The sequence below is a fragment of the Vigna angularis genome, chromosome 8, assembly GCF_016808095.1.
Source record: "Vigna angularis cultivar LongXiaoDou No.4 chromosome 8, ASM1680809v1, whole genome shotgun sequence".
Taxonomy (NCBI): Eukaryota; Viridiplantae; Streptophyta; class Magnoliopsida; order Fabales; family Fabaceae; genus Vigna; species Vigna angularis.
Window position 1 is genome coordinate 18,875,577 of NC_068977.1, and position 25,381 is coordinate 18,900,957.

General features: G+C 42.6%; 1 protein-coding gene across 1 annotated transcript; it reads left to right on the plus strand.

Moving 5' to 3' along the window:
- Positions 1–4,894: 4,894 nt before the first annotated feature.
- On the plus strand, positions 4,895–17,929 carry LOC108344304 (uncharacterized). The gene is made up of 2 exons (XM_052867825.1): positions 4,895–4,988; positions 17,031–17,929. Exons 1-2 carry the CDS (start codon positions 4,895–4,897, stop codon positions 17,927–17,929), a joined length of 993 nt encoding a protein of 330 aa, XP_052723785.1.
- The last annotated feature ends 7,452 nt before the right edge of the window (positions 17,930–25,381 follow it).

Sequence of the window (25,381 nt, forward strand, 5' to 3'; positions counted from 1 at the left end):
AGGAGTTGTGTTCTGTGTTTTACTAATGATTAACATCATGTTCTGTGGTTTTGTTTGTGTTTTGAATGTAGGAATGGCATCTTCATCAGGAAAAAGATTGAAAACCATGGCAACCAAGAGAAAGGAAAAGGAACCAGAGCAACCCCATTCTGGCAGGTTCCTCTCTAGGAAACATGAGAAGCACTTTAGGGTGGTTCAGAACAGGAGACTTCTGATGGAGAGAAAGGTTGGAATGATACCTAACTTTGCTCCTCAATTTGGAGAGCAAGTGTTAGGGAATGATTGGGGAAAGCTAGCCACTTATCCTGCACCTGCCAACATAGCTGTGGTGAAGGAATTTTACACCAATGAAAAGAAGATTGGTGATTATCCAGCTGAGAATTATTTGGGCTATGTCAGAGGCCATGCTATCAGGTATGATCCTGATTCTATCAACAACTTCCTGGATACTGTGTGGGCTGGTGAGCAATGTCAGTTTGCTCTTTGCATGGAGGAAGGTGCTGATTTTGAGGATGTGGAGAGAGTGTTATGTATACCTGGAGGACACTTCCAAAGGAATAGATCTGGCTCAGTGGTTAACATTAGGAGGACAGATTTTACTCCTCTTGCAAAATATTGGATGGCATTTTCTCATGCCAACATTCAGCCTTGTTCACATGTGTCAGATATTACTCTCAGCAGGGCACTATTCATCTACTGTGCTATCAGAAATTTGAATGTTAATATTGGGCAGGTGATAGCTGATGAAATTAGTGTATGTGCTAACACCTCAAACAACAAAGCACCACTAGGACATCCTTCTTTGATCACTCACCTTTGCAAGCTAGCTGGGGTGGACACTTCTGTTCCACCATTTGAGAGGCCAAGAAAAGCTATTGATGAGGCTTATTATAGACAGTACTGTGGAGGTGAGGATGTAGGTCAGCCAGTTCCACCACGCCGGGCTCGTAGAGAGAGAGGGCCAGCACAGAGCCAGACATCTGCTGATACACATGAAGCAGAACCATTCCAGATGAGGGACATGTATATGTCTCTTATAGGTGCTCAGTTGCAGTCCATTCACAGAGGGCAGGTGGCCACTGCTGAGATGATAGTGGGGATGTATGATACACCTCCAGCCCACAGGTGGACTATGGATGAATTCCACAATGTAGTAGCTTGGCCAGAAGAACCAGTACATGGAGGAGGAGCTGGAGGAGCTGAAGCTTCAGCTAGAGATATGGAAGAAGATGAAGCTGAGGAGGAGGATGCATTTGATGATGATGAAGATGAGGAGGAAGAGGAAGATACAGAGGACAGCTCAGACTGATGAGGAGCTGAGATAGCATTTACTGATGAATGCTATCAAATGATTATGCTTTTGTGGTTTAAGTTTTCTGAACTTATTTGTTTTTGTTTTTAGATTAGGGTTTGATGTACTCTATTGAAAACCTGGTTTGGTATGATGGTTTGCTATTAACTGTGATTGTGTGATAAGTACTGCTTGATGATGCTTATTGATTGATTGATGTTGAGATAGATGTGCACATTAAAATGCTTATACAGGTGATTCACAAGCTTTGTGAACAAATGCATGATATTATGATTGTGATTGTGAGATTAAGCAGGATGTGTATGTCAAATGTGAATGAGCTTATATGTGAGGTTTTGAGCTCCAGAGTTTTTGGTATGATTGAATGCTATTACTTTGAAAGCATGAATGATTTTGCCCAGGTTTTCTATGATTGAATCAATTGCTTGTTTTGCATCATGTGATCAAGGCCATTTGTTGGAACCCTTTTTATTGGCCAAATTCATAAAGTTAGCCTACTAAAAGAGAACACGTTGTGTTCTATCCTTTGAACCCTTAGCCTTGAACATACACTGAAAACCTTTGATTGAAAATCTTTACCTTGAGTTAAGTAGAAGATCTTATGGTATTGTTAAATGTTCAAGTTTGGGGTTGTTGGGAAAACATGAAAAGAAAAGCATTGAGCTAAGAGCTAAAAAGTAAGAATATGCAAAGAAAAAGAAAAAGAAAAGAAAAGAAAAAGAAGTAAAGCTCAATGCAAATGCAAAGGTAAAAGAAAGTTGGGAATGAATAAGATGATTGTGTTGTTATGATTCTCTTAACTCAAGGATTTTGTGATCCAGAAAAACCAATTTTCTTGTTAGCCCAGCCACATTATAAGCCATTGAAAAGTCCTTGTGATGATGCATGCTTGTGAATGTTTTTGATTGTGGTAAAATGAAAGGTAAAGTTGATTCATGTGACATTGTGATAGTAGAGTGAAGGAGTGAAACACTTTACCTCTTATACACTTGTGTGTTGAGTGAAACACTTTACTTAGTGAGGAAATAGTCCATAAGCACATGAACATCCATGCTTAATTGATTGATCATTCATAAAAAAAATAGCATTTGTTGGAATTTAAATGACTTTGTGAACACTAAAGCATGTGCACATCTTGAATGAACTCTTGGTCATAAGTTTGACTGAAGTTGTTATTTATCTTGAAAAAGAGGATTTTTGAATGAGTGAACCATCATATGAATTGGTTGGAGATTGAGTTACATTTTGTTTGCTTGAGGACAAGCAAAGTTCTAAGTTTGGGGTTGTGATAACAGTTGAAAAACTGTTATTTTCATGCTTAAAATTGATACTAAAAGTAACCTTTTGACTTAGAAACTAGCTTGAAATCATACTTTTATCCATATTTTCAGAAATAAGAGAGCTGGACAGGTTTATGCTTGATTTCAGTGTTTTTGTGCAGGTTTTAAGGTGAATTTAGTGAAAGAAGTGAAGAATGAGAGAGATGGAATCAGAAAAGGAATCAAAAAGTGCAAAAGGAGAAGCCGAAGGCACCGCTCAGCGGCACTTTACCGCTGAGCGGCACTCAGAAGGTCACGGGAGGTCCGCTGAGGGGCAAAATGGCCGCTGGGGGGAAGAAAAGAGACGCGCACTCACCGCTGAGCGGTACTTTACCGCTGAGTGGCACACTTATGGGCTTGGGCTTAGATTTTTTGTAATTTTAGAATAGTATATAAGCTTTAGGACGTCCTAGGGTTTGTATCTTTGGCAGAAACGAAGCAAACACTCTCTCTTCCACCCCTTTGAAGGAGGATCTTGGATGCTCAGGCTACCTCTTCACCTTTATTGGGTTTATTCTTTCATTCTTTCATTATTGTTCATCTAGGTTCACCATGAATATGGTGAACTAAACTTTGTATGTTTGTTGGGGAATCAATGTAATCTCTTGAAGCTCTCATATATGGAATTTATGCTTGCATCTTAATCTAAGATTTATGCTTTCTTTCATCATTAGTTAGGGTTTTTCCTCTTTGCTTAATGCTTGCATTGTTTAACTCATTCGATACATGATTATTGGTTTTGTCGATACGGGAACGTACGGGGAAGTCTAGATCCGGGGAATTTCTCCCAATATTATGTTGGTTGTCGTTAAGCTCCTGCACTTATGAACTGATCATTAGGAATGCTAGGAATTGTATGAACTCGTGATTAGGGAGAAGCCTTCTAGAAAGGTACTTTAGAGAGTGGCATTAACAATGATGATTTGAATGTTGAATTCCTAAAATATATGAGAGTGGATAAGATGAAATTGACCCCCAACAACATATTCATACATAAATTCCATTGAAAGTGTTTATCTTTTGCTTTTTGCCATTGATCAAAACTTCATGCATACATGTTTATTTTCTGTCTTGCATATTAAACTCCAAATATTTCGTCTTTAAGTCTTAGCTAATCAAGAAATCATATAACTAAACTAGGCCGTGAGTCCTTTGGGAAGAACGATACTTGGTCTTACCAAGTTTATTACTTGAACGATTCGGTCATACTTGCCGATTGAAAAACAAGTTTGTGACATCATATTTTGGTGCTCATAAAATTGTCCATCACTAGGTCGTCTCTCAAGGACCAAATGTGGATCGAGAATCAGGTCAAACACGAAGTGGGAGGAGTTTTTGTGATAAAAAATGAACTAAATTAAAATACGAAAATTAAACACAACCGAACATAACAGCATTAAAGTAAGTGAAAATATTAAACTCAACCACCCTAAAGTGTGTGAACTAATTAAAGCATAAATGAAGCTTGGAAGAAAATGCATTTAACATTATGGAATTCAACGCAGCAGAAGTACAATTCAGCGAATGCAATTAACCTATAAAAATGCAACTATTGAACTAAAGAAATGAATTGCTGATTAAAGACATAACAACGCATATGATTCACAGACATAACACTTAAAATTAAATTCATAAATAGTAAAGATAAAAATCAAATGAGCCAACTGCTCCAAATGCAATCATCAATCACTGTGTGCTTCTAAAAAGAAAAGGAAATGCGCTTCTCAAAATCCATCATGTCGTGCACACCACTTCATCCAGTGAATCACCGTGTGCTACTTCCACTTAATCACACTTCTTTTTTTCTACAAGAAATTAATTGGATGCCATCAACGCTTCTTCCAAAACCAATGAAAGTGATAAAGGCTGCCAGCGTGCATACTTCTTCACAGCAAAATAACACTCTAATTTATAGAATATAAAAATAAAAGTCTGGTTCAAACATGAAGACAAAAACAAGACCATGTGCTCTTCAAAATTCTTCTCGGTTCCAACATAGAAAAGAAAACGAAAACCTTCACCTCTGCAACGTCACCGTGTGTATACTAAATGAAAGTGAATTGAATCCTACTGGACATCACCGTCCATCTCTCCTACGTGTGCTCTTTCTCCAAAAATTCAATAAGCTCCTGTTGCGTGGTGGCTGCTGTGACCGAGAGCTCCAACCATGGTGGCGGCTGCACCAACTCCAGGCCGAGACACCCTCCCTTAGGTGGCGGCTCCAACACACGTCCCCCTTCAATTGAATGTTAAATACTTATATATGGTGGCTGCTGGAGCACGCTTTCTCTCCTCTTTTCGTGAATCAGCTACTGGAAGCGTGAAGTACTTGCTGGATGCTGGACCAGGGCTGCTGGGTGCACCGCTGCCTTCCTTGTGCACCTCCCAAGCACACACCTACTTTTACGTAACAACACCTCCTGGACGCTGCTGCTGCCCAAGCTGTTGTTCGTGTGAAACCCTCTGTGTGCAAGCAGGCCCTGACCATTTTTGCTCATGTAGTTGCTCCTTCTCCTGGCCAAAAACCGAGCTGCTCCCAACCCTTGGACTTGCTTGTTGGATCGCTTCCTCCAAGCTTGCTGGACTCTCCTTCAAGTTGCTTCTGCTGGACGCTTTTTTTGTGCTCAAAGAAAAGCCAAGGGGTGTTGCTCCCTCCACCACCACAGCCTTCTCCCTCCACCTCCCCTTTACTATTTTGCCCCTCAGTAAAATTTTATTTTTAGGATTATTGTTTTTTAATTTTACTCATTTATAACATATTTCACTGATAACCTACGTAGTTCCTTGTATGAGTAAAATATTTTTCTGCAAAGTTCAGTGATCGTGAAAAGAATTATCAAGCAATCTTCCTCTTGCTTTCGGTGCAGTACGTGGTGCAGTGCGTTTGTGGTGTAGTGTGCTTGTCGTGGTTCCTCTCCAGGTACGTAGTCATAATCCTTCCAATAATCCTAAACCCTAAACCCTTCCAATAATCCTTCAAATAATCTTTCCAATAATCCTTTAACCCTAAAACGTAAAATGAAAACGAAGCCTAAACGGATGACATCCTTCAACGGATGTCAACATCCGTTTAAGGCAAAACGGATGTCGACATCCGTTTCGCCTTACACGGATGTTGACATCCGTTGAAGGATGTCATCCGTTTAAGCTTTGTTTTAATTTTATGTTTCTGTTATTATTTTATTAGATATTTTAATATTTTGATTTATTATTTTTGAATATCTTTTTAATGTATTTTAATAATGTATATTTATATTAGTTTATATTTAAATATTAAAATATTAAAATAATAAAATAATAAAAATAAAAAATTTTAACTTTAAGGATATAATTGGAATTAAAGATAATTGGGGAGGTGGAGGGAGAAGGCTGTGGAGGTGGAGGGAGCAACACCCAAAGCCAAGATGCCTCTTTAATTCCAGCCCATCACGTGACAGCACCGCTTTTCTTTTTTTTCAAGCCCAAAAACAATTGTTGCAACGCAGGAGCGAGAAGCCCAACCTTTGATTAACATTGTTCACCTCCCTCACGTGTTGTTGCCCTCTTCTTCTTTTATCTTTCAGCCACGTGCAGCCAGCTAAGAGAAGGGAAGTCAAACCTCTGCACGCCTGGACCTATTTGCATCTCTTTTTTTTTTAATGAAATCAGCGTGCCCCTTTTTAAATAACGAATCCAGCAGCATTTCATTCTCCAAAAGCCCAAAAAAAATATCAAGTGTTGCTTCCTCCAAAAGAAAGGAAACGTGCTTTGCTGGATGTCACCCTTTTTCCAATCATGAAGCACCCTTTTCTCATAAGCCCAAAGAATAAAATCACCGTAGTGTCTTCCTTATTGTGCATACTTCTTTTGTGGAGAGCCTAAAATTATATGACAACCCTCCAAATGTCCCAAAATATTATCCAACAATTTCCCTGCAATTAATAATGCAAATAATTAGCCTCAGATAATTCAAATTAATTAAAATAAGAATTTCTGGTCAAATTAAGCATAATTAGCAAAAATAGGGAAATAATGGACAATTAAGCACAATTCCCTAACTAAATCCAGTACAATAAACTAGGTGAAGTGATAACAGTTGAAAAATTGTTATTTTTATGCTTGAAATTGATACTAAAAGCAACCTTTAACCCTTAGAAACTAGCTTGAAATCATGCTTTTGTTCATATTTTCAGAAATAAGAGAGCTGGACAGGTTTATGCTTGATTTCAGTGTTTTTGTGTAGGTTTTAAGGTGAATTTGGTGAAAGAAGTGAAGAAGGAGAGAGATGGAATCAGAAAAGACATCAAAAAGTGCAAAAGGAGAAGCCGCAATTGCCGCTCAACGACAGTTTACCGCTGAGCGGCACTCAGGAGCTCACGGGGGATCCGCTGAGGGGCAAAATGGCCACTGAGGGGAAGAAACCAACTCACGCACTTACCGCTGAGCGGTACTTTACCTCCGAGTGGCACACTTATGGGCTTGGGCCTAAATTTTCTGTAATTTTAGAATAGTATATAAGCTTTAGGACGTCCTAGGGTTTGTATCTTTGGCAGAAACGAAGCAAACACTCTCTCTTCCACCCCTTTGAAGGAGGATCTTGGATGCTCAGGCTACCTCTTCACCTTTCTAGGGTTTTATCTTTCATTCTTTCATTATTATTCATCTAGTTTCACCATGAATATGGTGAACTAAACCTTGTATTGTTGTTGGAGAATCAATGTAGTCTTGTGAAACTCTCATATATGGAATTTGTTTTTACATCTTATATTTAAGACCTATGCTTTCTTTCATCATTAGTTAGGGTTTTTCCTCTTTGCTCAATGCTTGCTTTTTTTAACTCATTCAATGCATGATTATTGATTTTGTCGATACGGGAACGTACGGGGAAGTCTAGATCCGGGGAATTTCTCCCAATAGTATATTGGTTGCCGTTAAGCTCCTACACTAAAAGAACTAATTATTAGGAATGCTAGGAATCATATGAACTCGTAATTAGGGATAGGCCTTCTTGCAAGGTAATTTAGAGAGTGACATTAACAATGATGAAAAGAATGTTGAATTCCTAAAGTATATGAGAGTGGATAAGATGAAATTGATAACCCCAACAACATACTCATCCATATATTCCATTGAAGTGTTTGTACTTTGTTTTAGCCATTGATCAAATTCATGCATACATGTTTATTTTCTGTTTTGCATATTAAACTCCACTTATTTCGTTCTTAAGTCTTAAATAATCAACGAATCACATAACTAAACTAGGCCGTGAGTCCTTTGGGAGAACGATACTTGGTCTTACCGAGTTTATTACTTGAAACGATTCGGTCACACTTGCCGATTGTTAAACAATTTTTTGGCGTCGTTTTCGGTGTTCATAAATTTGTCATCAAGTTTTTGGCGCCGTTGCCGGGGACTCGTGGTTTAACTGGTTAATTTGTGTGATTATTAATTATCTTTGACTTTAACTTTGAATTTCTGTTTTTATTTTATTTTATTTTATTTTATTTTATTTTCTGTTTTTTATTTTATTTTATTTTATTTTTCTGTTTTCTGTTTTTATTTTTTCTGTTTTTATTTTATCTTCTCCTATATCTTTTTGTGCTAACAAAAAATTCTAGGGTTTTGTGTTCTTGTGTATGCAGGAGGCGATTCGAACTAGGAGCAAGATAACTGCAGAACCTCTTCTTGAAGGTTTAGACGAGAGTAGACGGAGGAGAAGAATCCGAACATCTAGAGAACTCTTTCCTTCTCCGGAAACTCTGTTGCAACCATCACCACAAGGTTCTGACCATAGAACAGAAAATATGGAGAACAATAATAACAGAAGAACTCTTGCTGATTACACCATTACAGCCGGACCTCAACACTTTAACAGTATAGCTAGACCTAGAGTCAATGCAGCTAACATAGAGGTCAAACCAGCATTGATCCAACTGGTGAAGACCAATCAATTCAATGGGTTATCTCATGAAAGCCCATATGAGCACCTCACTACATTTAATGAGATTTGTAACACAGTCAAAATCAATGGGGTGCTAGATGAAGCGATCAAACTTAGCTTGTTTCCTTTCTCATTAGGAGGCAATGCTAAGCTTTGGTTAAATTCGTTTCCAGAGGGAAGTTTCACAGAGTGGGAAGCAGTGGTAACCAAGTTTCTAAATAAATACTTCCCACAATCAAAGGTGAACAGAGGCAAGCAAGAGATTTCTTCATTCAAGCAGGGCATGGAAGAATCACTGGGTCATGCATGGGATAGATACAAAAGCTTGCTACGAAAAACACCCACGCATGGATTCGATGAAGTGGAAGTAGTCCTTACCTTCCTTGGAGGTCTTGGTTCACAAACCAAGATGATGCTTGATGCCTCAGCAGGAGGAAACATTAAATGGAAAACTCCAGAGGAAGCAACAGAAATTATTGAAAATATGGCTACTAGTGATAATGAGCTCAACAATGAAAGAGGAGCTCCTATGCAACAAAAAGGAGTTCTTCAATTACAAACACATGATGCCTTGCAAGCACAAAATAAAATTCTAACTCAACAACTGGAAGCTCTTACAAAAACACTTGCACAATTGCCTAAAGAGTTGAAGACTGCTACACAGGTACAATCTCAGTTGTGCGAATTATGTGGAGGTGACCATATAAATGGTCAATGTGCCTTTCCAACAGAAGCTTTGGAAGATGTGAACTTTATGGCCAATCAGTTTCCGTACCGTCAAGGGAACTTCAATCAAGGGTGGAAACCACACCCATGCATTGGTAAAGGGCAGAATGGGCAGGCTGGACAAAATGGGCAATTCAACAAGCAGCAGGAACCCACTTTATGGCAACAGTTTGCCGCATTTAATGAAAGGTTCATAAAGATGGAAGAAACTGTGAATCAATTTATACAGAAAACTGAGTCTACCCAAAAGAGCACTGAAGCTGCTATCAAAAATTTGGAGATTCAGATGGGGCAGATCACCAAGTAGGTGGAAGAAAGGCCAAATAGAAATTTTGGGGCTAATACTGAGGTTAACCCCAGAGAAGAATGTAGAGTGGTGGAGAGCACAAATGATGAGATAGTTGAGTTAGACAGAGGAGAAACAGAAGAGAAAAGAGAAATAGAGAGCAAAAATACTTTTCCTTTTCCAATACATCAAGGGAAACAACTGGATTTCACAGAACTATTCACGATGGTGGATAATGATGCACCTTGGCAGCAGATTCTACAACAAATTGCAGTTTACACTAGAACTGATGAAGATGTCTCTATAAAGAAAAGACGTAGAGATGATGAGGCAAAGAACTGTAAAACTGTTAAAAAGGAGCAATTCCCTCCAAAAGCAACAGATCCAGGAGGCTTTTCTATCCCTTGTACTATAGGGAAGAAAATGATTAAAAAAGCTCTTCTTGATTTAGGTTCAAGTGTTAACTTGATACCTTACTCTTTACTGGAGCAAATCGACAATGTTAATTTGAAACCTGTAAAGGTTAATTTAGTAATGGCCGATGGATCTTCAAAGGAACCATGTGGGATTGCAGAGGACATTATAGTTTGTGTTGGCAAACTCCAGTTCTTGGCAGACTTTGTGGTGATGAAGATGGAGACAGAAAAGATACCTATCATTCTTGGAAGACCGTTTATGAAAACGGCCAAAGCTATCATTGATGTAAACGAAGGTATAGTGGTGCTCCAGGACCGAGAGGAGAGGGTTGTTGTAGATGTCTTTAAAGATGAGATGCAAACACAGGAGGAAGAAGCTAGTTATAAAGCTGCATTTCAAGATGCACACATGACTAACCATCAAGATGCGGAGCCCAAGGTTACAGGTAACCATTGTTTGTTGTTTCAGGTGCATAAAGGAGAAAAGATTGGAAGAGGAGGAAAAGTTCCTGAGGACTGGAAGAAACGAAGACCCCAACTTGGTACACCAGTGAGAATCAAAAATAAGTTGTGGGTTGTGAAAGGCTATAAAGAGAAGGAGATGATAAAGATAGAATCTCCACATTTTGGAAGAATCAAAACAGTGCACAGGAAACAGCTGAGGAGTTGGTGGGATAACAACATCAACTATGAAAAAGGAGCTTGAACTTTACTGGGTCAAGCTAATGACGTTAAAAGAGCGCTTGTTGGGAGGCAGCCCAGTGATTTAAGAACTTTTGATTTTGTTTTGTAACTTTTAAATTGTGGATATTATTTTTGTAAATACTTTGTTGGATATAGCATCTACTGAAGGATGCTAGGTGGTTAAGTATCTACTGAAGGATACTAAGTTTGTAACACCTACTGATGGGTGTTGGTGGATTTTGGGTCAGGCTCGTGACGTTAAACAAGCGCTACCTGGGAGGCAACCCAGTTGATTGATTGTTTTTGTTTGTGTCATTGTAGTTGCATAATAGGGTTGTGCATAAGTAACCTGAGAATTGAATTGCAGGAAACCAGTGAGGGGCATGTTTAGGAGGCACGTAGGTTAAGAAAAGAAGGAGAAGAGCACTTCACGAAAGTGTCGTTGAGCGGCAAGTTACTGCTGAGCGGTACTATCGCAAAGTGGGCTTTAGTTTCCCCTTAGCGGAACCCGAGCCCATTAGGGTATTTTTATATCCTAAGCTGCGCAAATGCTCTTACTTTTAGGCTCTTCTTTGCACAAACACTCCCACATACCTTTTCCAAGGTTCTCCACATCTTTTACCTCTTCTCTTGTGAAAAATTTTCTCTTCCACTCACTTGCTCACTAGTGTTTCATCTAAGTTTGGGGTTGGAATAGAGCATCTTAGCTTGGAAGCATTCTCATTGCATCTAGTATCTCCACCCAAGTAAGTAAAAGCATTTTGTTCATTCTAGGGTTCTTGATTTTGAATGAGATTGTCAAAGCATGAATATTTAGGGGTTTTGATTTCTATGCATGATTTGATGATATAATTGATGTTTGAACCGATTAAACTGCATGATTTTGATCTGGAAAACTGAAAATTGCATTTGGGTGGAGTTAGGACAGTTTAAAAAGACGTTTTTCAAAATTCTGCAGAGTTACCGCTCAGGGATAAATTGCCGCTGAGCGGCACTCTGCCAGACTTGATTTTTTTGATTTGTTGCGTTCTGGAACGTGGCACTGGTGGCGCTGAGGGGTAAATCTGACCCTCAGCGGTGGTTTAGCTTCGAAAGGAGTTGTATTCTGAGTTTTACTAATGATTAACATCATGTTCTGTGGTTTTCTATCTGTGTTTGATTGCATGAATGGGCATCCTCTTCAGGAAAAAGATTGAAAACCATGGCAACCAAGAGAAAGGAAAAGGAACCAGAACAACCCCATTCTAGTAGGTTCCTCTCTCGGAAACATGAGAAACACTTTAAGGTGGTGCAAGACAGGAGACTCCTTATGGAGAGAAAAGTTGGAATGATACCTAACTTTGCTCCTCAATTTGGAGAGCAATTGTTAGGGAATGACTGGGGAAAGCTAGCCACATATCCTGCACCTGCTAACATAGTTGTGGTAAAAGAATTCTATACTAATGCAAAGAAGATTGGTGATTATCTAGTTGAAAATTATCTGGGCTATGTCAGAGGCCATGCTATCAAGTATGATCCTGATTCTATCAATAACTTCCTGGATACTGTGTGGGCTGGTGAGCAGTGCCAGTTTGATCTTTGCATGGAGGAAGGGGCTGATTTTGAGGATGTAGAGAGAGTACTATGTATACCTAGAGGACACTTCCAAAGGAATAGATCTGGCTTAGTGGTAAACATTAGGAGGACTTATCTGAATCCTCTTGCAAAGTATTGGATGGCACTTTCTCATGCCAACATTCAGCCATGTTCACATGTGTCAGATATTACTCTCAGTAGGGCACTCTTCATCTACTATGCTATCAGGAGCTTAAATGTTAATATTGGGCAGGTGATAGCTGATGAGATTAGTGTGTGTGCCAATACCTCAAATAAGAAAGCACCCCTAGGACATCCCTCCTTAATCACTCACCTTTGCAAGATAGCTGGGGTGGACACTTCTGCTCCACCATTTGAAAGGCCAAGAAAAGTCATTGATGAGGCCTATTACAGACAGTACTGTGGAGGTGAGGAGGCAGCTCAGCCAGTTCCACCACGCCAAGCTCGTAGAGAGAGAGGGCAAGCACAGAACCAGCATCTACTGAGACACATGAAGTAGAACCGTTCCAGATGAGGGACATGTACATGTCTCTTATAGGTGCTCAGTTACAATCCATTCATAGAGGGCCGGTGGCTACTGCTGAGATGATTGTGGGGATGTATGATACACCTCCAGCTCACAGGTGGACTATGGAGGAATTCCATAATGTGGTAGCCTGGCCCGAAGAGCAGGTACAAGGAGGAGGAGCTGAAGCAGCTGAAGCTTCAGTTAGGGAGATAGAAGAAGATGAAGCTGATGATGATGATGCATTTGAAGATGATGAAGATGAGGAAGAAGAGGAAGATACAGAGGACAACTCAGATTGATGAGGAGCTGAGATAGCATTTATTGATGAATGCTATCATGAACTTATGCTTTTGTTGGTTTAAGTGTTCTGAACTTATTTACTTTTGTTTTAGATTAAGGTTGATGTACTCTATTGGAAACCTGGTTTGTTATGATGGTTTGCTATTGACTGTGATTGTGTGATAAGTAATGCTTGATGATGATTATTGATTGATGTTGAGATAGATGTGCACATAAAATGCTTATACAGGTGATTCAAAATCTTTGTGAACAAATGCAGGATATTATGATTGTGATTGTGAGATTAAGCAGGATGTGTATGTCAAATGTGAATGAGCTTATATGTGAGGTTTTAAGCTCTAGAGTTTTTATTGATTGAATGCTATTACTTTGGAAACATGAATGATTTTGCCTAGGTTTTCTATGATTGAATCAATTGCTTGTTTTGCATCATATGATCAAGGCCGTTTGTTGGAACCCTTTTTATTGGCCAAATTCATAAAGTTAGCCCATTAAAAGAGAACACTTTGTGTTCTATCCTTTGAACCCTTAGCCTTGAACATAAATTGACAACCCTTGTTGAAAAGCTTTACCTTGAGTTAAGTAGAAAATCTTGTGTGGTATTGTTCAAGTTTGGGGTTGTTGGGAAAGCATGAAAAAGGAAAAGCATTGAGCTAAGAGCTAAGAATTAAGAATATGAAAAAGGAAAAGAACAGAAAAAGCAAAGCTCAATGCAAAAGAGAGTTGGGAAAAATAAGAATAATTGTGTTGTTTTGATTCTCTTAACTCAAGGATTTTGTGATCCAGAAAAACCAATTTTCTTGTTAGCCCAGCCACGTTATAAGCCATTGAAAAGTCCTTGTGATGATGCATGCTTGTTAATGTTTTTGATTGTGGTTAAATGAAAGGCAAAGTTGATTCATGTGACATTGTAATAGAGGAGTGAATGAGTGATTACCTCTTATACACTTGAGTGTGAGTGAAACACTTTACCTGGTGAGGAAGTATTCCATGAGCACATGAACATCCATGCTTAATTGAGTGATCATTCATGAAAAATAGCATTTGTTGGATATTAAATAACTTTGTGAACACTAAAGCATGTGCACATCTTGATTGAAATCTTGGTCATAAGTTTGATTGAAGTTTTTACTTATCTTGAAAAGAAGATTTTTGAATGAGTGAACCATCATATGAATTGGTAGAAGATTGAGTTACATCTTGTTTGCTTGAGGACAAGCAAAGTTCTAAGTTTGGGGTTGTGATAACAGTTGAAAAACTGTTATTTTTATGCTTGAAATTGATACTAAAAGCAACCTTTAACCCTTAGAAACTAGCTTGAAATCATGCTTTTGTTCATATTTTCAGAAATAAGAGAGTTGGACAGGTTTATGCTTGATTTCAGTGTTTTTGTGTAGGTTTTAAGGTGAATTTAGTGAAAGAAGTGAAGAAGGAGAGAGATGGAATCAGAAAAGACATCAAAAAGTGCAAAAGGAGAAGCTGCAACTGCCGCTCAGCGATAGTTTACCGCTGAGCGGCACTCAGGAGCTCACGGGGGATCCGCTGAGGGGCAAAATGGCCGCTGAGGGGAAGAAACCAACTCACGCACTTATCGCTGCCGCTGAGCGGCACACTTATGGGCTTGGGCCTAAATTTTCTGTAATTTTAGAATAGTATATAAGCTTTAGGACGTCCTAGGGTTTGTATCTTTGGCTGGGACGAAGCAAACACTCTCTCCTCCACCCCTTTGAAGGAGGATCTTGGATGCTCAGGCTACCTCTTCGCCTTTCTAGGGTTTTATCTTTCATTCTTTCATTATTATTCATCTAGTTTCACCATGAATATGGTGAACTAAACCTTGTATTGTTGTTGGGGAATCAATGTAGTCTTGTGAAACTCTCATATATGGAATTTGTTTTTACATCTTATATTTAAGACCTATGCTTTATTTCATCATTAGTTAGGGTTTTTCCTCTTTGCTCAATGCTTGCTTTGTTTAACTCATTCAATGCATGATTATTGATTTTGTCGATACGGGAACGTACGGGGAAGTCTAGATCCGGGGAATTTCTCCCAATAGTATATTGGTTGTCGTTAAGCTCCTGCACTAAAAGAACTAATTATTAGGAATGCTAGGAATTGTATGAACTCGTAATTAGGGATAGGCCTTCTTGCAAGGTAATTTAGAGAGTGGCATTAATAATGATGAAAAGAATGTTGAATTCCTAAAGTATATGAGAGTGGATAAGATGAAATTGATAACCCCAACAACATACTCATCCATATATTCCATTGAAGTGTTTGTACTTTGTTTTAGCCATTGATCAAATTCATGCATACATGTTTATTTTCTGTTTTGCATATTAAACTCCACTTATTTCGTTCTTAAGTCTTAAATAATCAACGAATCACATAACTAAACTAGGCCGTGAGTCCTTTGGGAGAACGATACTTGGTCTTACCGAGTTTATTACTTGAAACGATTCGGTCACACTTGCCGATTGTTATACAAGTTTGTGGCGTCGTTTTCGGTGTTCATAAATTTGTCATCATGAAGTCAAGAAAATATCGACTCATCAAAATAGACCACACTTAGTCTTTTGCACTCCTGGGCAAAATCAAGACGCAAATCAAGGAATAATTCAAAGGACATCAAGGGTACGATACAAACTCAGCACACAGAAACAAAGACTCACAAGGAAACAAACAGAATTACATAGTCCTCAAGGAATCTGGACAAAGAAAAGAAGTAGACAATTCCAACACAGAATGAATCAGAGAAAGCAGATACTCATGAAATCATCCAAGCAATTCAAGACATGGCAAAATGATCAATCAACTCAAGAGGTGAATCAAAAGCAATAGAAACTCACAGATGCACTATCAGTGTTTCTCTCAAGTGTCTACGGTAAGCAATATCAACTCAATGCACTCAAGAAAGCAAACAACAACTGACTTGGCAAGCCTCTAATATCAACACTCAAAACATATGCATGTTCAAATCAAAAGGTCTTTTATGGATGTAATGGGGCCAAGGACAAGGGACCATAACATATGGATGAGAAGCTATAAACCAAAAGAAATAGAGGAGCAATGGGGAACAAGTGTAAACATAGTCAAATCACACCCAAAACCTCCAATTCAATCCTCTTCTTGACTCCAATATTCACAAAATTTTTATTTTTATTTTTTTTATTTTTCTTCATTATTCACAAAAAGTAGAGGAAGTGGACGAAGAGGACGAAGTGGACGAAGTTGACGAACTTGACGAAGTTGACGAAGTGGAGGAAGTGGAGGAAGTGGAGGAAGTCGAGAAAGTGGAGGAAGTGGAGGAAGTGGAGGAAGTGGCGGAAGTGGGCGAAGTTGAGGAAGTGGAGGAAATTGAGGAAGTGGACGAAGTCGAGGAAGTGGAGGAAGTGGAGGAAGTGAACGAAGTGGACGAAGCGGTGAAGTGGACGAAGTGGACAAAGTTGACGAGGTGGACGAAGTGGAGGAAGTGGACGAAGTTGAGGAAGTGGGCGAGGTGGACGAAGTTGACGAAGTGGAAGAAGTGGAGGAAATGGAGGAAGTGGACGTAGTGGGCGAAGTGGACGAAGTTGAGGAAGAGGAGGAAGTGGACGAAATCGAGGAAGTTGACGAAGTGCACGAAGTCGAGGAAGTGGACGAAGTCGAGGAAGTGGACGAAGTTGGGGAAGTGGAGGAAGCGGAAAAAGTGGAGGAAGTGGAGAAAGTGGAGGTGATGCGGCTGTCGCGGCCCATCAAATTTGATGTGCAAATAAGAATGCAGTATAGTGTTAAGAAGTGACTCCTAGGTCGTCTCTCAAGGACCAAATGTGGTTGAGGTAATAGGTCGAACACGTAGTGGGGGGTTTGGTGAAAGGTTTTGTGAATGCAGATGATTAAATTAAAATGGAAGTTAAACACAATCGAACATAATTGAAAGCATTAAAGTGCATGAAAACATTAAACTGAACACTGCAACAGGTAAATATCCAACAGAATCCTTATTCCGCAAGCAGTATGCGGCCAACAGAAAACCGGCGGTGACTGCTGCGGAGCTTGTCCATACCAAGCAGGAGAAGGATGAGACCCTGAAAGCTTTTATGCAACGGTATATTGAGATGGCCCGGCGCGTAAAGGATATCACTCCCGCTTTCATTATCAGCAATTTATCGTCCTGCTTAAGGCCGGGGCAGTTTGTGGAACAGTTGTATGCTGATCCTCCCGCCTCCATGGAAGAATTGCAATCCACTATTGCAAAATTCATCCGCATCGAAGACCACCGTAACTCCCGAAAGAAACAGCACCAGGATATCTCCAGCCAGGAGGCAAGGAAACTAGTGAAGCGATCCACTAACGACTACAAACCGGACCGACCACCTCGGAAGGAGGCGGGGTGGATGTCTAAGTACGATCGTTACACGACTCTCAATGCACCACGGGCGAGGGTGCTTGAAGAGGCCTTGCACGCCGAACTCTTGACCGTGCGACGAAAGGCCACCCCGAAAAACGCAGACAGTAACAAAACCTGCCGGTTCCATATGAACCAGGGACACGACACAGAAGAGTGCAACATGGTGAAAGACGAACTAGAGAGACTCATCCGGGCAGGTTATCTTCAGAATTACATTAAGGATAGAGTCTCCACTAGAGCTGCCACCCCTCGCCGAGGAGATCCTTCTAGGCGAAGCCCCCAACGATCACACCCTAGAGATGATCGACCCCGAAGACGATCACGTAGTCCGCCTCGACGGACAGAGAGAGAGCGCTCAGTCCGAGGCCGCATTGACACCATATCTGGCGGTTTCGCCGGGGGGTGTGTCAGCTTCAGCAAGGAAGCGACATTTGAGACAATTGAAGTCGGTTCACATGGTCGAACGTAAATGTCGATCGATTCCTAACATCACCTTTACGAACGCCGACTTCCATGCACCCGACCCTGATCATGATGACCCTATGGTCATCACAGCTAGTATCGCTCGGTATGATGTCGGCAAGGTCCTCGTCGACCAAGGGAGTTCGGTCAACATTTTGTACTGGTCCACCTTTCAGAAAATGGACCTATCTGAGGATCTCATCGCCCCGTTTAACGAACAAATCGTAGGATTCTCAGGAGAAAGAGTGGATACCAGAGGATACCTGGACCTGCGAACTCGGCTCGGAACAAGTCGGGAAGCACCTGAACTTCGAATTCGGTTCCTGCTGGTCGAGGCGAATACATCGTATAACGCCCTACTAGGACGCCCTTGCCTGAATGCGTTCGGGGCAATTGTATCCACTCCTCACCTCGCCATGAAATTTCCGACAGAGCACGGTGACATTTGTACCGTAAGGGCAGATCAACGAACAGCCCGACAGTGTTATGTGGCGGGGCTGAAAGTAACCCCTTTCATTCCAACTAGAAGGACAACGGGAGCCGAGGCAGCGGCAGTCGACTTGGACCCCCGAACCAATATAGACGAGCGTCTTCTTCCGCAAGGCGAAGTTAAACTCCTCTCCTTGACAAGTGACGCATCTAAAACCACCACCATTGGCGGGGACCTCACCTCAAGCGAGGAACGCGATCTGGAGCGTATACTACGGAACCATGCCGATTTATTTGCATGGACGACCGCCGACATGCCAAGAATTCACCCCGGGGTCATGGCCCACAGATTATCCATCTTCCGGGAGGCACGGCCTGTCGCCCAGAAAAAGCGACGGTTCGGGGAGGAGAAGCGCAAAGCCATTCAAGCGGAGGTCGAGAAGTTGATGAACGCCCAATTTATCAGGGAGTTAACTTACATTACGTGGCTGTCAAACGTAGTCATGGTTAAGAAGTCAAATGGCCAGTGGAGAATGTGTGTCGACTTCACAGATCTCAACAAGGCATGTCCCAAAGATTCATATCCCCTACCTAGCATCGATCGTTTGGTAGATGGAGCTTCAGGTCATGTTATACTAAGTTTTCTCGACGCTTATTCAGGGTACAACCAGATCCCAATGTACAAGCCCGATCAAAGCAAAACGGCCTTCATTACCGAACGCGCTAATTACTGTTATGAGGTAATGCCGTTTGGATTGAAGAATGCCGGGGCCACTTACCAGCGCCTCATGGATAAAGTATTCCATCATCAAATAGGACGATGTAAGGATGTGTATGTTGACGACATCGTTGTTCGCAGCAATTCTATGGAGCAACACCTGCAGGATTTGAAGGAAGTTTTTGGCCAACTTCAGCGGTACAGCCTGCGCCTTAACCCTTCCAAGTGCACTTTCGGCGTTCCCGCAGGTAAGTTCTTGGGTTTCATGCTCACACGTCGAGGCATTGAAGCTAATCCGGACAAGTGCAGAGCTGTACTCGACATGACGGCTCCGCAAACTTTAAGGGATGTACAGCGTCTGGTGGGGCGACTCACAGCTTTGTCCCGATTCATCCCGAAGCTCGCTGAGCACATTAAGCCCATCCTGAAGAATTTGAAAAAGGGCACCACCCGACACTGGGACGATGATTGTGAAGCAGCATTCGACACTGTCAAACACATTCTCACCAGTCCTCCGATTATGGCTCGGCCGGATGATGGATCTGACTTGCAGCTGTACATTGCGGCATCCCACCATGCTGTTAGTGTTGCCTTGATACAGGAGGCACCCTCCCTTAAACTGATATACTTCGTCAGTCGTACGCTGCAGGGGGCCGAAGAGCGCTATTCTCGAATTGAGAAAATTGCCCTGGCATTGCTTACCGCTTCTCGACGCCTCCGCCCGTACTTCCAAAGTCATCAAGTGATAGTCCGCACAGATCATCCCATAGCCAAGATCCTTCGCAAACCAGACTTGGCAGGAAGGATGGTCTCCTGGTCCGTAGAACTATCAGAATTCGGACTCCGCTACGAGCCGCGTGGGTCCGTCAAGGGTCAACACTTAGCAGACTTTGCGACTGAGTTGCTACCCACATCAGAGGACTCCATCACAAAATGGCTACTCAGTGTCGATGGTTCCTCTGACAAAAGAGGGGGTGGAGCCGGTGTTGTTCTAGAAGGACCGGATGGTTTTGTCGTCGAACAAGCCATCACCTTCAAATTCCCAGCTAGCAATAACCAAGCCGAATACGAAGCCTTGATTGCTAGCCTATCCCTGGCCAGGGAGTTCACGGTTGATCGGGTGGAGTGTCGGATGGACTCAAAGTTGGTAGTCGGACACATAAACGGAACCTATCAGGTCAAGGATAATCAGCTATTGCGTTATTTCCACAAGGCTCAAACCTTACTCCGAAATTTCATCGAGGTTAGCGTCATCCATGTACCCAGGGAACAAAACGCAAGAGCTGATCTCTTGTCTAAATTAACTCATTCCAAGGAGCGAGCTCAGCTATCCTCAATCATTAAGATGACGCTCGATCACCCTATGGTGGAAGCATTCGCCACCAGTATATCGACACCTACAACAGACTGGCGTCAGAAGGTCAAGGATCTTATGGACAAACAAGACAAAGGAGATAGCATTTCTGTGGTTGATTCCAAACGCATTGCACGTTTTGTATGCATAGGGGAGGACCTATACCGTCGCGGCTATAGCACTCCTCTGTTGAAATGCATATCAGAGGAAGAGGCCGACTATATACTGCGCGAGTTACACACCGGGATATGCGGATGGCACTCTGGCAAACAGACCCTGAGAGCGCGTGTTCTCCGCGCGGGGTACTATTGGCCTACGCTCGACCACGACTGTGAAACATTCGTCAAGAGGTGTATCCCCTGTCAGGCCCATGGTCACAACATCCACGCCCCTCCAGAAGATCTGCACAATATTGTCTCTCCTTGGCCCTTCGCTCAGTGGGGTCTCGACATAGTTGGACCGCTGCCGATCGCCAAAGCGCAAAACAAGTTCCTCCTAGTGGCGGTCGACTACTTCACAAAATGGATAGAAGCCGAGCCGTTGTCCGTTATCAATGGCCAACGAGTGCAAAAGTTCATCTGGCGTCTCATCTGTCGGTTCGGCCTCCCTAAGAAGATCATCACCGACAACGGCCGCCAATTCGTCGAGCGCAAACTAGAAGATTTCCTTAGCAAGTTGGGCATCAAACACGTCACCTCGTCAGTTGAGCATCCTCAAACAAACGGCCAAGCGGAAGCCGCGAACAAAGCCATACTGACAGAGTTAAAGAAGTGACTCGGGGAAGCCAAAGGTTTATGGGTAGAGGAACTACCTGAGGTTCTATGGGCATACAGGTGCACTCCTCATGGATCCACAGGGGACACGCCATTCAACCTAACTTATGGCACTGATGCAATGCTCCCAGTCGAACTTGGCGAACCTTCGTTGAGGCGCAATATCACGGATATGTCCCTTAATGAGGAACAGTTGCGGATGAATTTCGACGTCCTTCCCGAACGTCGCGAAGTCGCCGCCATCCGTGCAGAGGCACAGAAGCGAATGCTATCTCGCCAATACAACACCAAAGTCAAACCCAGAACCTTCAAAAGTGGAGATCTGGTATGGCGAAAGCGGGGAGAGGCTAGGAAGAATCGAGCACACGGTAAGCTGGCAGCCAACTGGGAAGGACCATTTCGAATAGTAGAGGACATGTCGAACGGTGCATATCGCCTCCAGCTTCTTGATGGACAACCAGTTCCCAACACCTGGAATGCCACCAACCTTAAATACTACTTTAGTTAGCATTCATTTCTTGTTGATTATTTCTACAACGTTTTCCAATTCCGTTTCTAAATAAACAGTACTTTTTCATGATGATTCATAATTAGTGTCATTTATCACTTCTTCAATGACAAGTCCCAGGGTCGTCGTCTCGAACATTTCCACACACAAATGAGTTGGGGACAAACCACCTGGTCGATGTTCTTTCCTGAACACCTAGCCCAGTCGGGATACACTCCCATTGGTAGATGTTCACCCGTGAACACCCAATCCGCGTGGGATACACTCCCCCTGGTAGATGTTCCCCCTGGAACACCCAGTATTCCCCTCACTCGACCATCACTCTCGACGGTCACACATCGCGCTATCAATACACTCGACATTGATACTTAGCGATCGCTACGGCAAACAAATTGCGAAATCAGCCAAGTTAAACGCTCAACATTCACAGAAGTTCCACAAGTTCCACTTAGCGTCAAAAATTCAAAACTCAATACGGTTCAAACATTCACAGTCATTAAAAATTTCAACTAATCCAAATTCAAATGTATTTATATCTACATGTACGTCACAAACCCTAATCTATTACAATGTTAGGTGGGTCGCCCGCAACCTCTCCGACAGTCTCCCCGGCCGGTTCACCCCCGTCGACCGCTCCATTATGTTCAGTGTTGTCGGCCGCCTCTTCATCCTCTTCACCTTCCAGGACAGCATCTTCAGGTATTTCATTTAAGGGTTTCAGTTGGCCCTCATGCACGTCCTTCTGAACGTCAAATTCCAATCCCTCGGTCGACACCTGGAGCAGGTGACCGACCTGCCTTAAAGCCTTCCGAAAACCTCTGGTATGTTCAATCATAATTGCATCCTTCAACTCTTCTACCAGCTCGTTCCTTTCCGAGGCCTCTGCCTTCAATTCATTTCTCTCTTTGGCCAATACCACCATTGCCCTCTTGGCTTGCTCCAGCTCGCTCGCCATTTGATCGCGCTCCTTTCGAAGGGTCGAGCCAGCTTCTCGTGTATCGTTCAACAATATCTCGGCCTCTTTCAGAAGTTGCTCCGCATGCTTCTGCTTGGTTTCACAAGCAGTATGAACCTCAGTAAGTTCCTTCAGCTGAGTCCGCACCTTTTCCAACTCAACCCGAACCATACCTCTATCAGAAGCGTAGGCCAGATGCCAAGCTAATGCCTGTGCCCGTGTTGTCATCTCCAACATGGTATCGGCAATTTCTTGCTCACTCATGTTTTCGAAAACCTTCTTCTCCGAGGCATCCATGTTCAGATCCACCTTATGACCCAACGTGAAAGCGGGATCCCATACCCCTTGGGGGAGGGGACGCTCAGTTTCATCGACTACCTCCTTCCTCTTCTTTGAGGCTTCGCGACTGGTGTCGACCGCCTTCGTTTTCCTTTTGCGCACTAGCAGAACTTCAGCAGCTGTTGTCTCGTCAGTCGACACCGACAGTATCACTGGTACTGGCCCGGTTGCTGGCACTTGTGGGCGTAGTTGACCAACGGCATGTCCGGCAGACGGCCCCAGGCGGTTGACTTCAGCCCTCTCATTGTCGATTGATTGAAACCAACTTTTGTTACTTCCTTTCCTCCCCATTATCTCTGCAAAAACCACAATCCATCCAGAACAGTCAATAGCAACAATACAATCTACAACAACAATAAGCAAAGACACATACCAAACACCCTCGCCTCCGCGTCGTCGAACTCGAGGCAATCTATAAGCTGACGGGAAGAAAAGGGGCGTGGCAACGCGACCAACACATTCAACGCCTCTAGCTCTTCAATCGTCATCTTATCTTCTGCCCAAGAAGTGAACCTCAATGGGTCCTGTGTCAAGTACAGGGGGAATCGGGGGTTCCCCTCACCATCGAAAAAATACCGCCGACCGACATCGGTGATCGACACCTTAAAGAATTTATCTTTAAAATTCCTATATGACTGCAGGTAAAGCTCTAATAGCGCATTACCTGGCTCAGATATCAATGACACCCACCCCTTCGTGGCCACCGGTCGACATCTAAAGAAATATAGAAACAATCCTACAGTGGGCCTAATTGCTAACGCCCGACACAGCACCCTGAAAGCCTGCACATACCCCCAACTGTTGGGATGTAACTGGCTAGGAGCAACATTCAGGGTGCGCAAAACATCCATTTGAAAAGTGGTGAACGGCAATCTCAAATACAAATCGTAGAACAACGCAGCGTAACAATAAAAAAATTCATCAGAAGCATTCTCCCTACCGTGGCATACCCTCTCATCATCCCGGCAAGCTATTAACTTTATACAGGTTTGGTACCCTAGGGTTCTCAACACACAACTATTCTCAATCCAGTTTGTTATCACAGCCCTACTCCTAAATTGACTTCTAAGTTCTTTCACCTCACGCGCCGCCCAAGCGTACTCATCTCCGCTAATCGGAGATATTATACGTCCCCCGGGACCCTCACCACACACATTTCCATATACGAAAGCCTCTTCACCATAAGGTATAGTGGTAACTTCAGGGCATTCCGCCGTCGATGACGGCCCCGGCGTATCGCCACCGGTGTTCTGCCCCCTTCCTTCCATGATCAGCGCTAAACACACTAAGAAGAAGGAAATTTTAGGGTTACCTGGCACAATCTCGTAGCAGCGCAAGCAACGGTGATGGAGAGAAAACAATCTCGCTCACGATGAATACTGGCAAACTCTGTTCCTCCACACCAATGACAAACCCCTTTCTGAATCGTATTGAAGAAGGCAAAACGTCTAATCGCCCAGCGCCGTAGGATTCTTTTTAATCCAAGGGCTACCAACTCGCGCCCCCTCGCTTCCCTAAAAGAGCGGGAAAACCCTAAAAACGTAACGCCAAAACGGTGCGTATCACTTCCCCTACCAACTCGCGTCCCCTCGTTTTCCCTACAAGCGAAGGAAAACCCTAAAAGCATAACGACAAAACGGTGCGCCTCACTTTCCCTACGACACAACATTCACCGTCCTTTCGTAAATTCGCCCGCTAATGCTCGGCTCAATTACTCGGACTCGGGGGGCATGTACTATAGGATACCTAATCCTCCAACGGTCGACCGGTAACCCGGGCGACCGGACGACAGACGTCATAATATCGCATGCTCGCACATTGTCGTCGACCACTTGGTGCTCGACAACCAAACAGTAATGTCGCGACATATGACGTTCATACGACAAGTCACCTATCCGGGCCGACATACAGAACGATCGACATACAGAGCGCGATATCGTAGCATACGGTTTAGCAGTTACAGATAGGCGGTTACGCATATTAGTTAACCAGCGCCGTGAATCACGGAAGTAATTGACTCAGTGTCAATACACAACCTAGCAGTTACAACTTCTATATAATCCAACTCGATAACTGCCCGGATTTTCAGGTAACAGTTTATTTTACTGTTTTAAATATACGAAACACAGGACAGAAAAGGTACGTTTTTCCCCTAAGAAGAAATATTTTGCTCTGGATCTAATTAATCACCTCCCTTTCTGACTTGAGCGTCGGAGTGTCTTTGCAGGTACCCAGCCCTTCTTTACCCAGAGAAGCAGAGAAGACATAGAGAAATTGCACAGTGAGAGCCGTACAAAGAGAAGTGGTCCCGAGTTGTTTGGTTCGAGTCTTGGTCTCCACATCCCTACTGAAACACAATTCAAGCTATAAAAATGCAACGCTT

What these genes read in the sequence shown, in the direction of transcription:
- LOC108344304 (XM_052867825.1), top strand. Translation starts at nt 4,895, where the DNA reads ATGGTGGCTGCTGGAGCACGCTTTCTCTCCTCTTTTCGTGAATCAGCT. An exon ending in TGCTGGACCAGGGCTGCTGG is followed by an intron (nt 4,989 to 17,030) that starts GTGCACCGCTGC and finishes ACACTGCAACAG; the next exon opens with GTAAATATCCAACAGAATCC.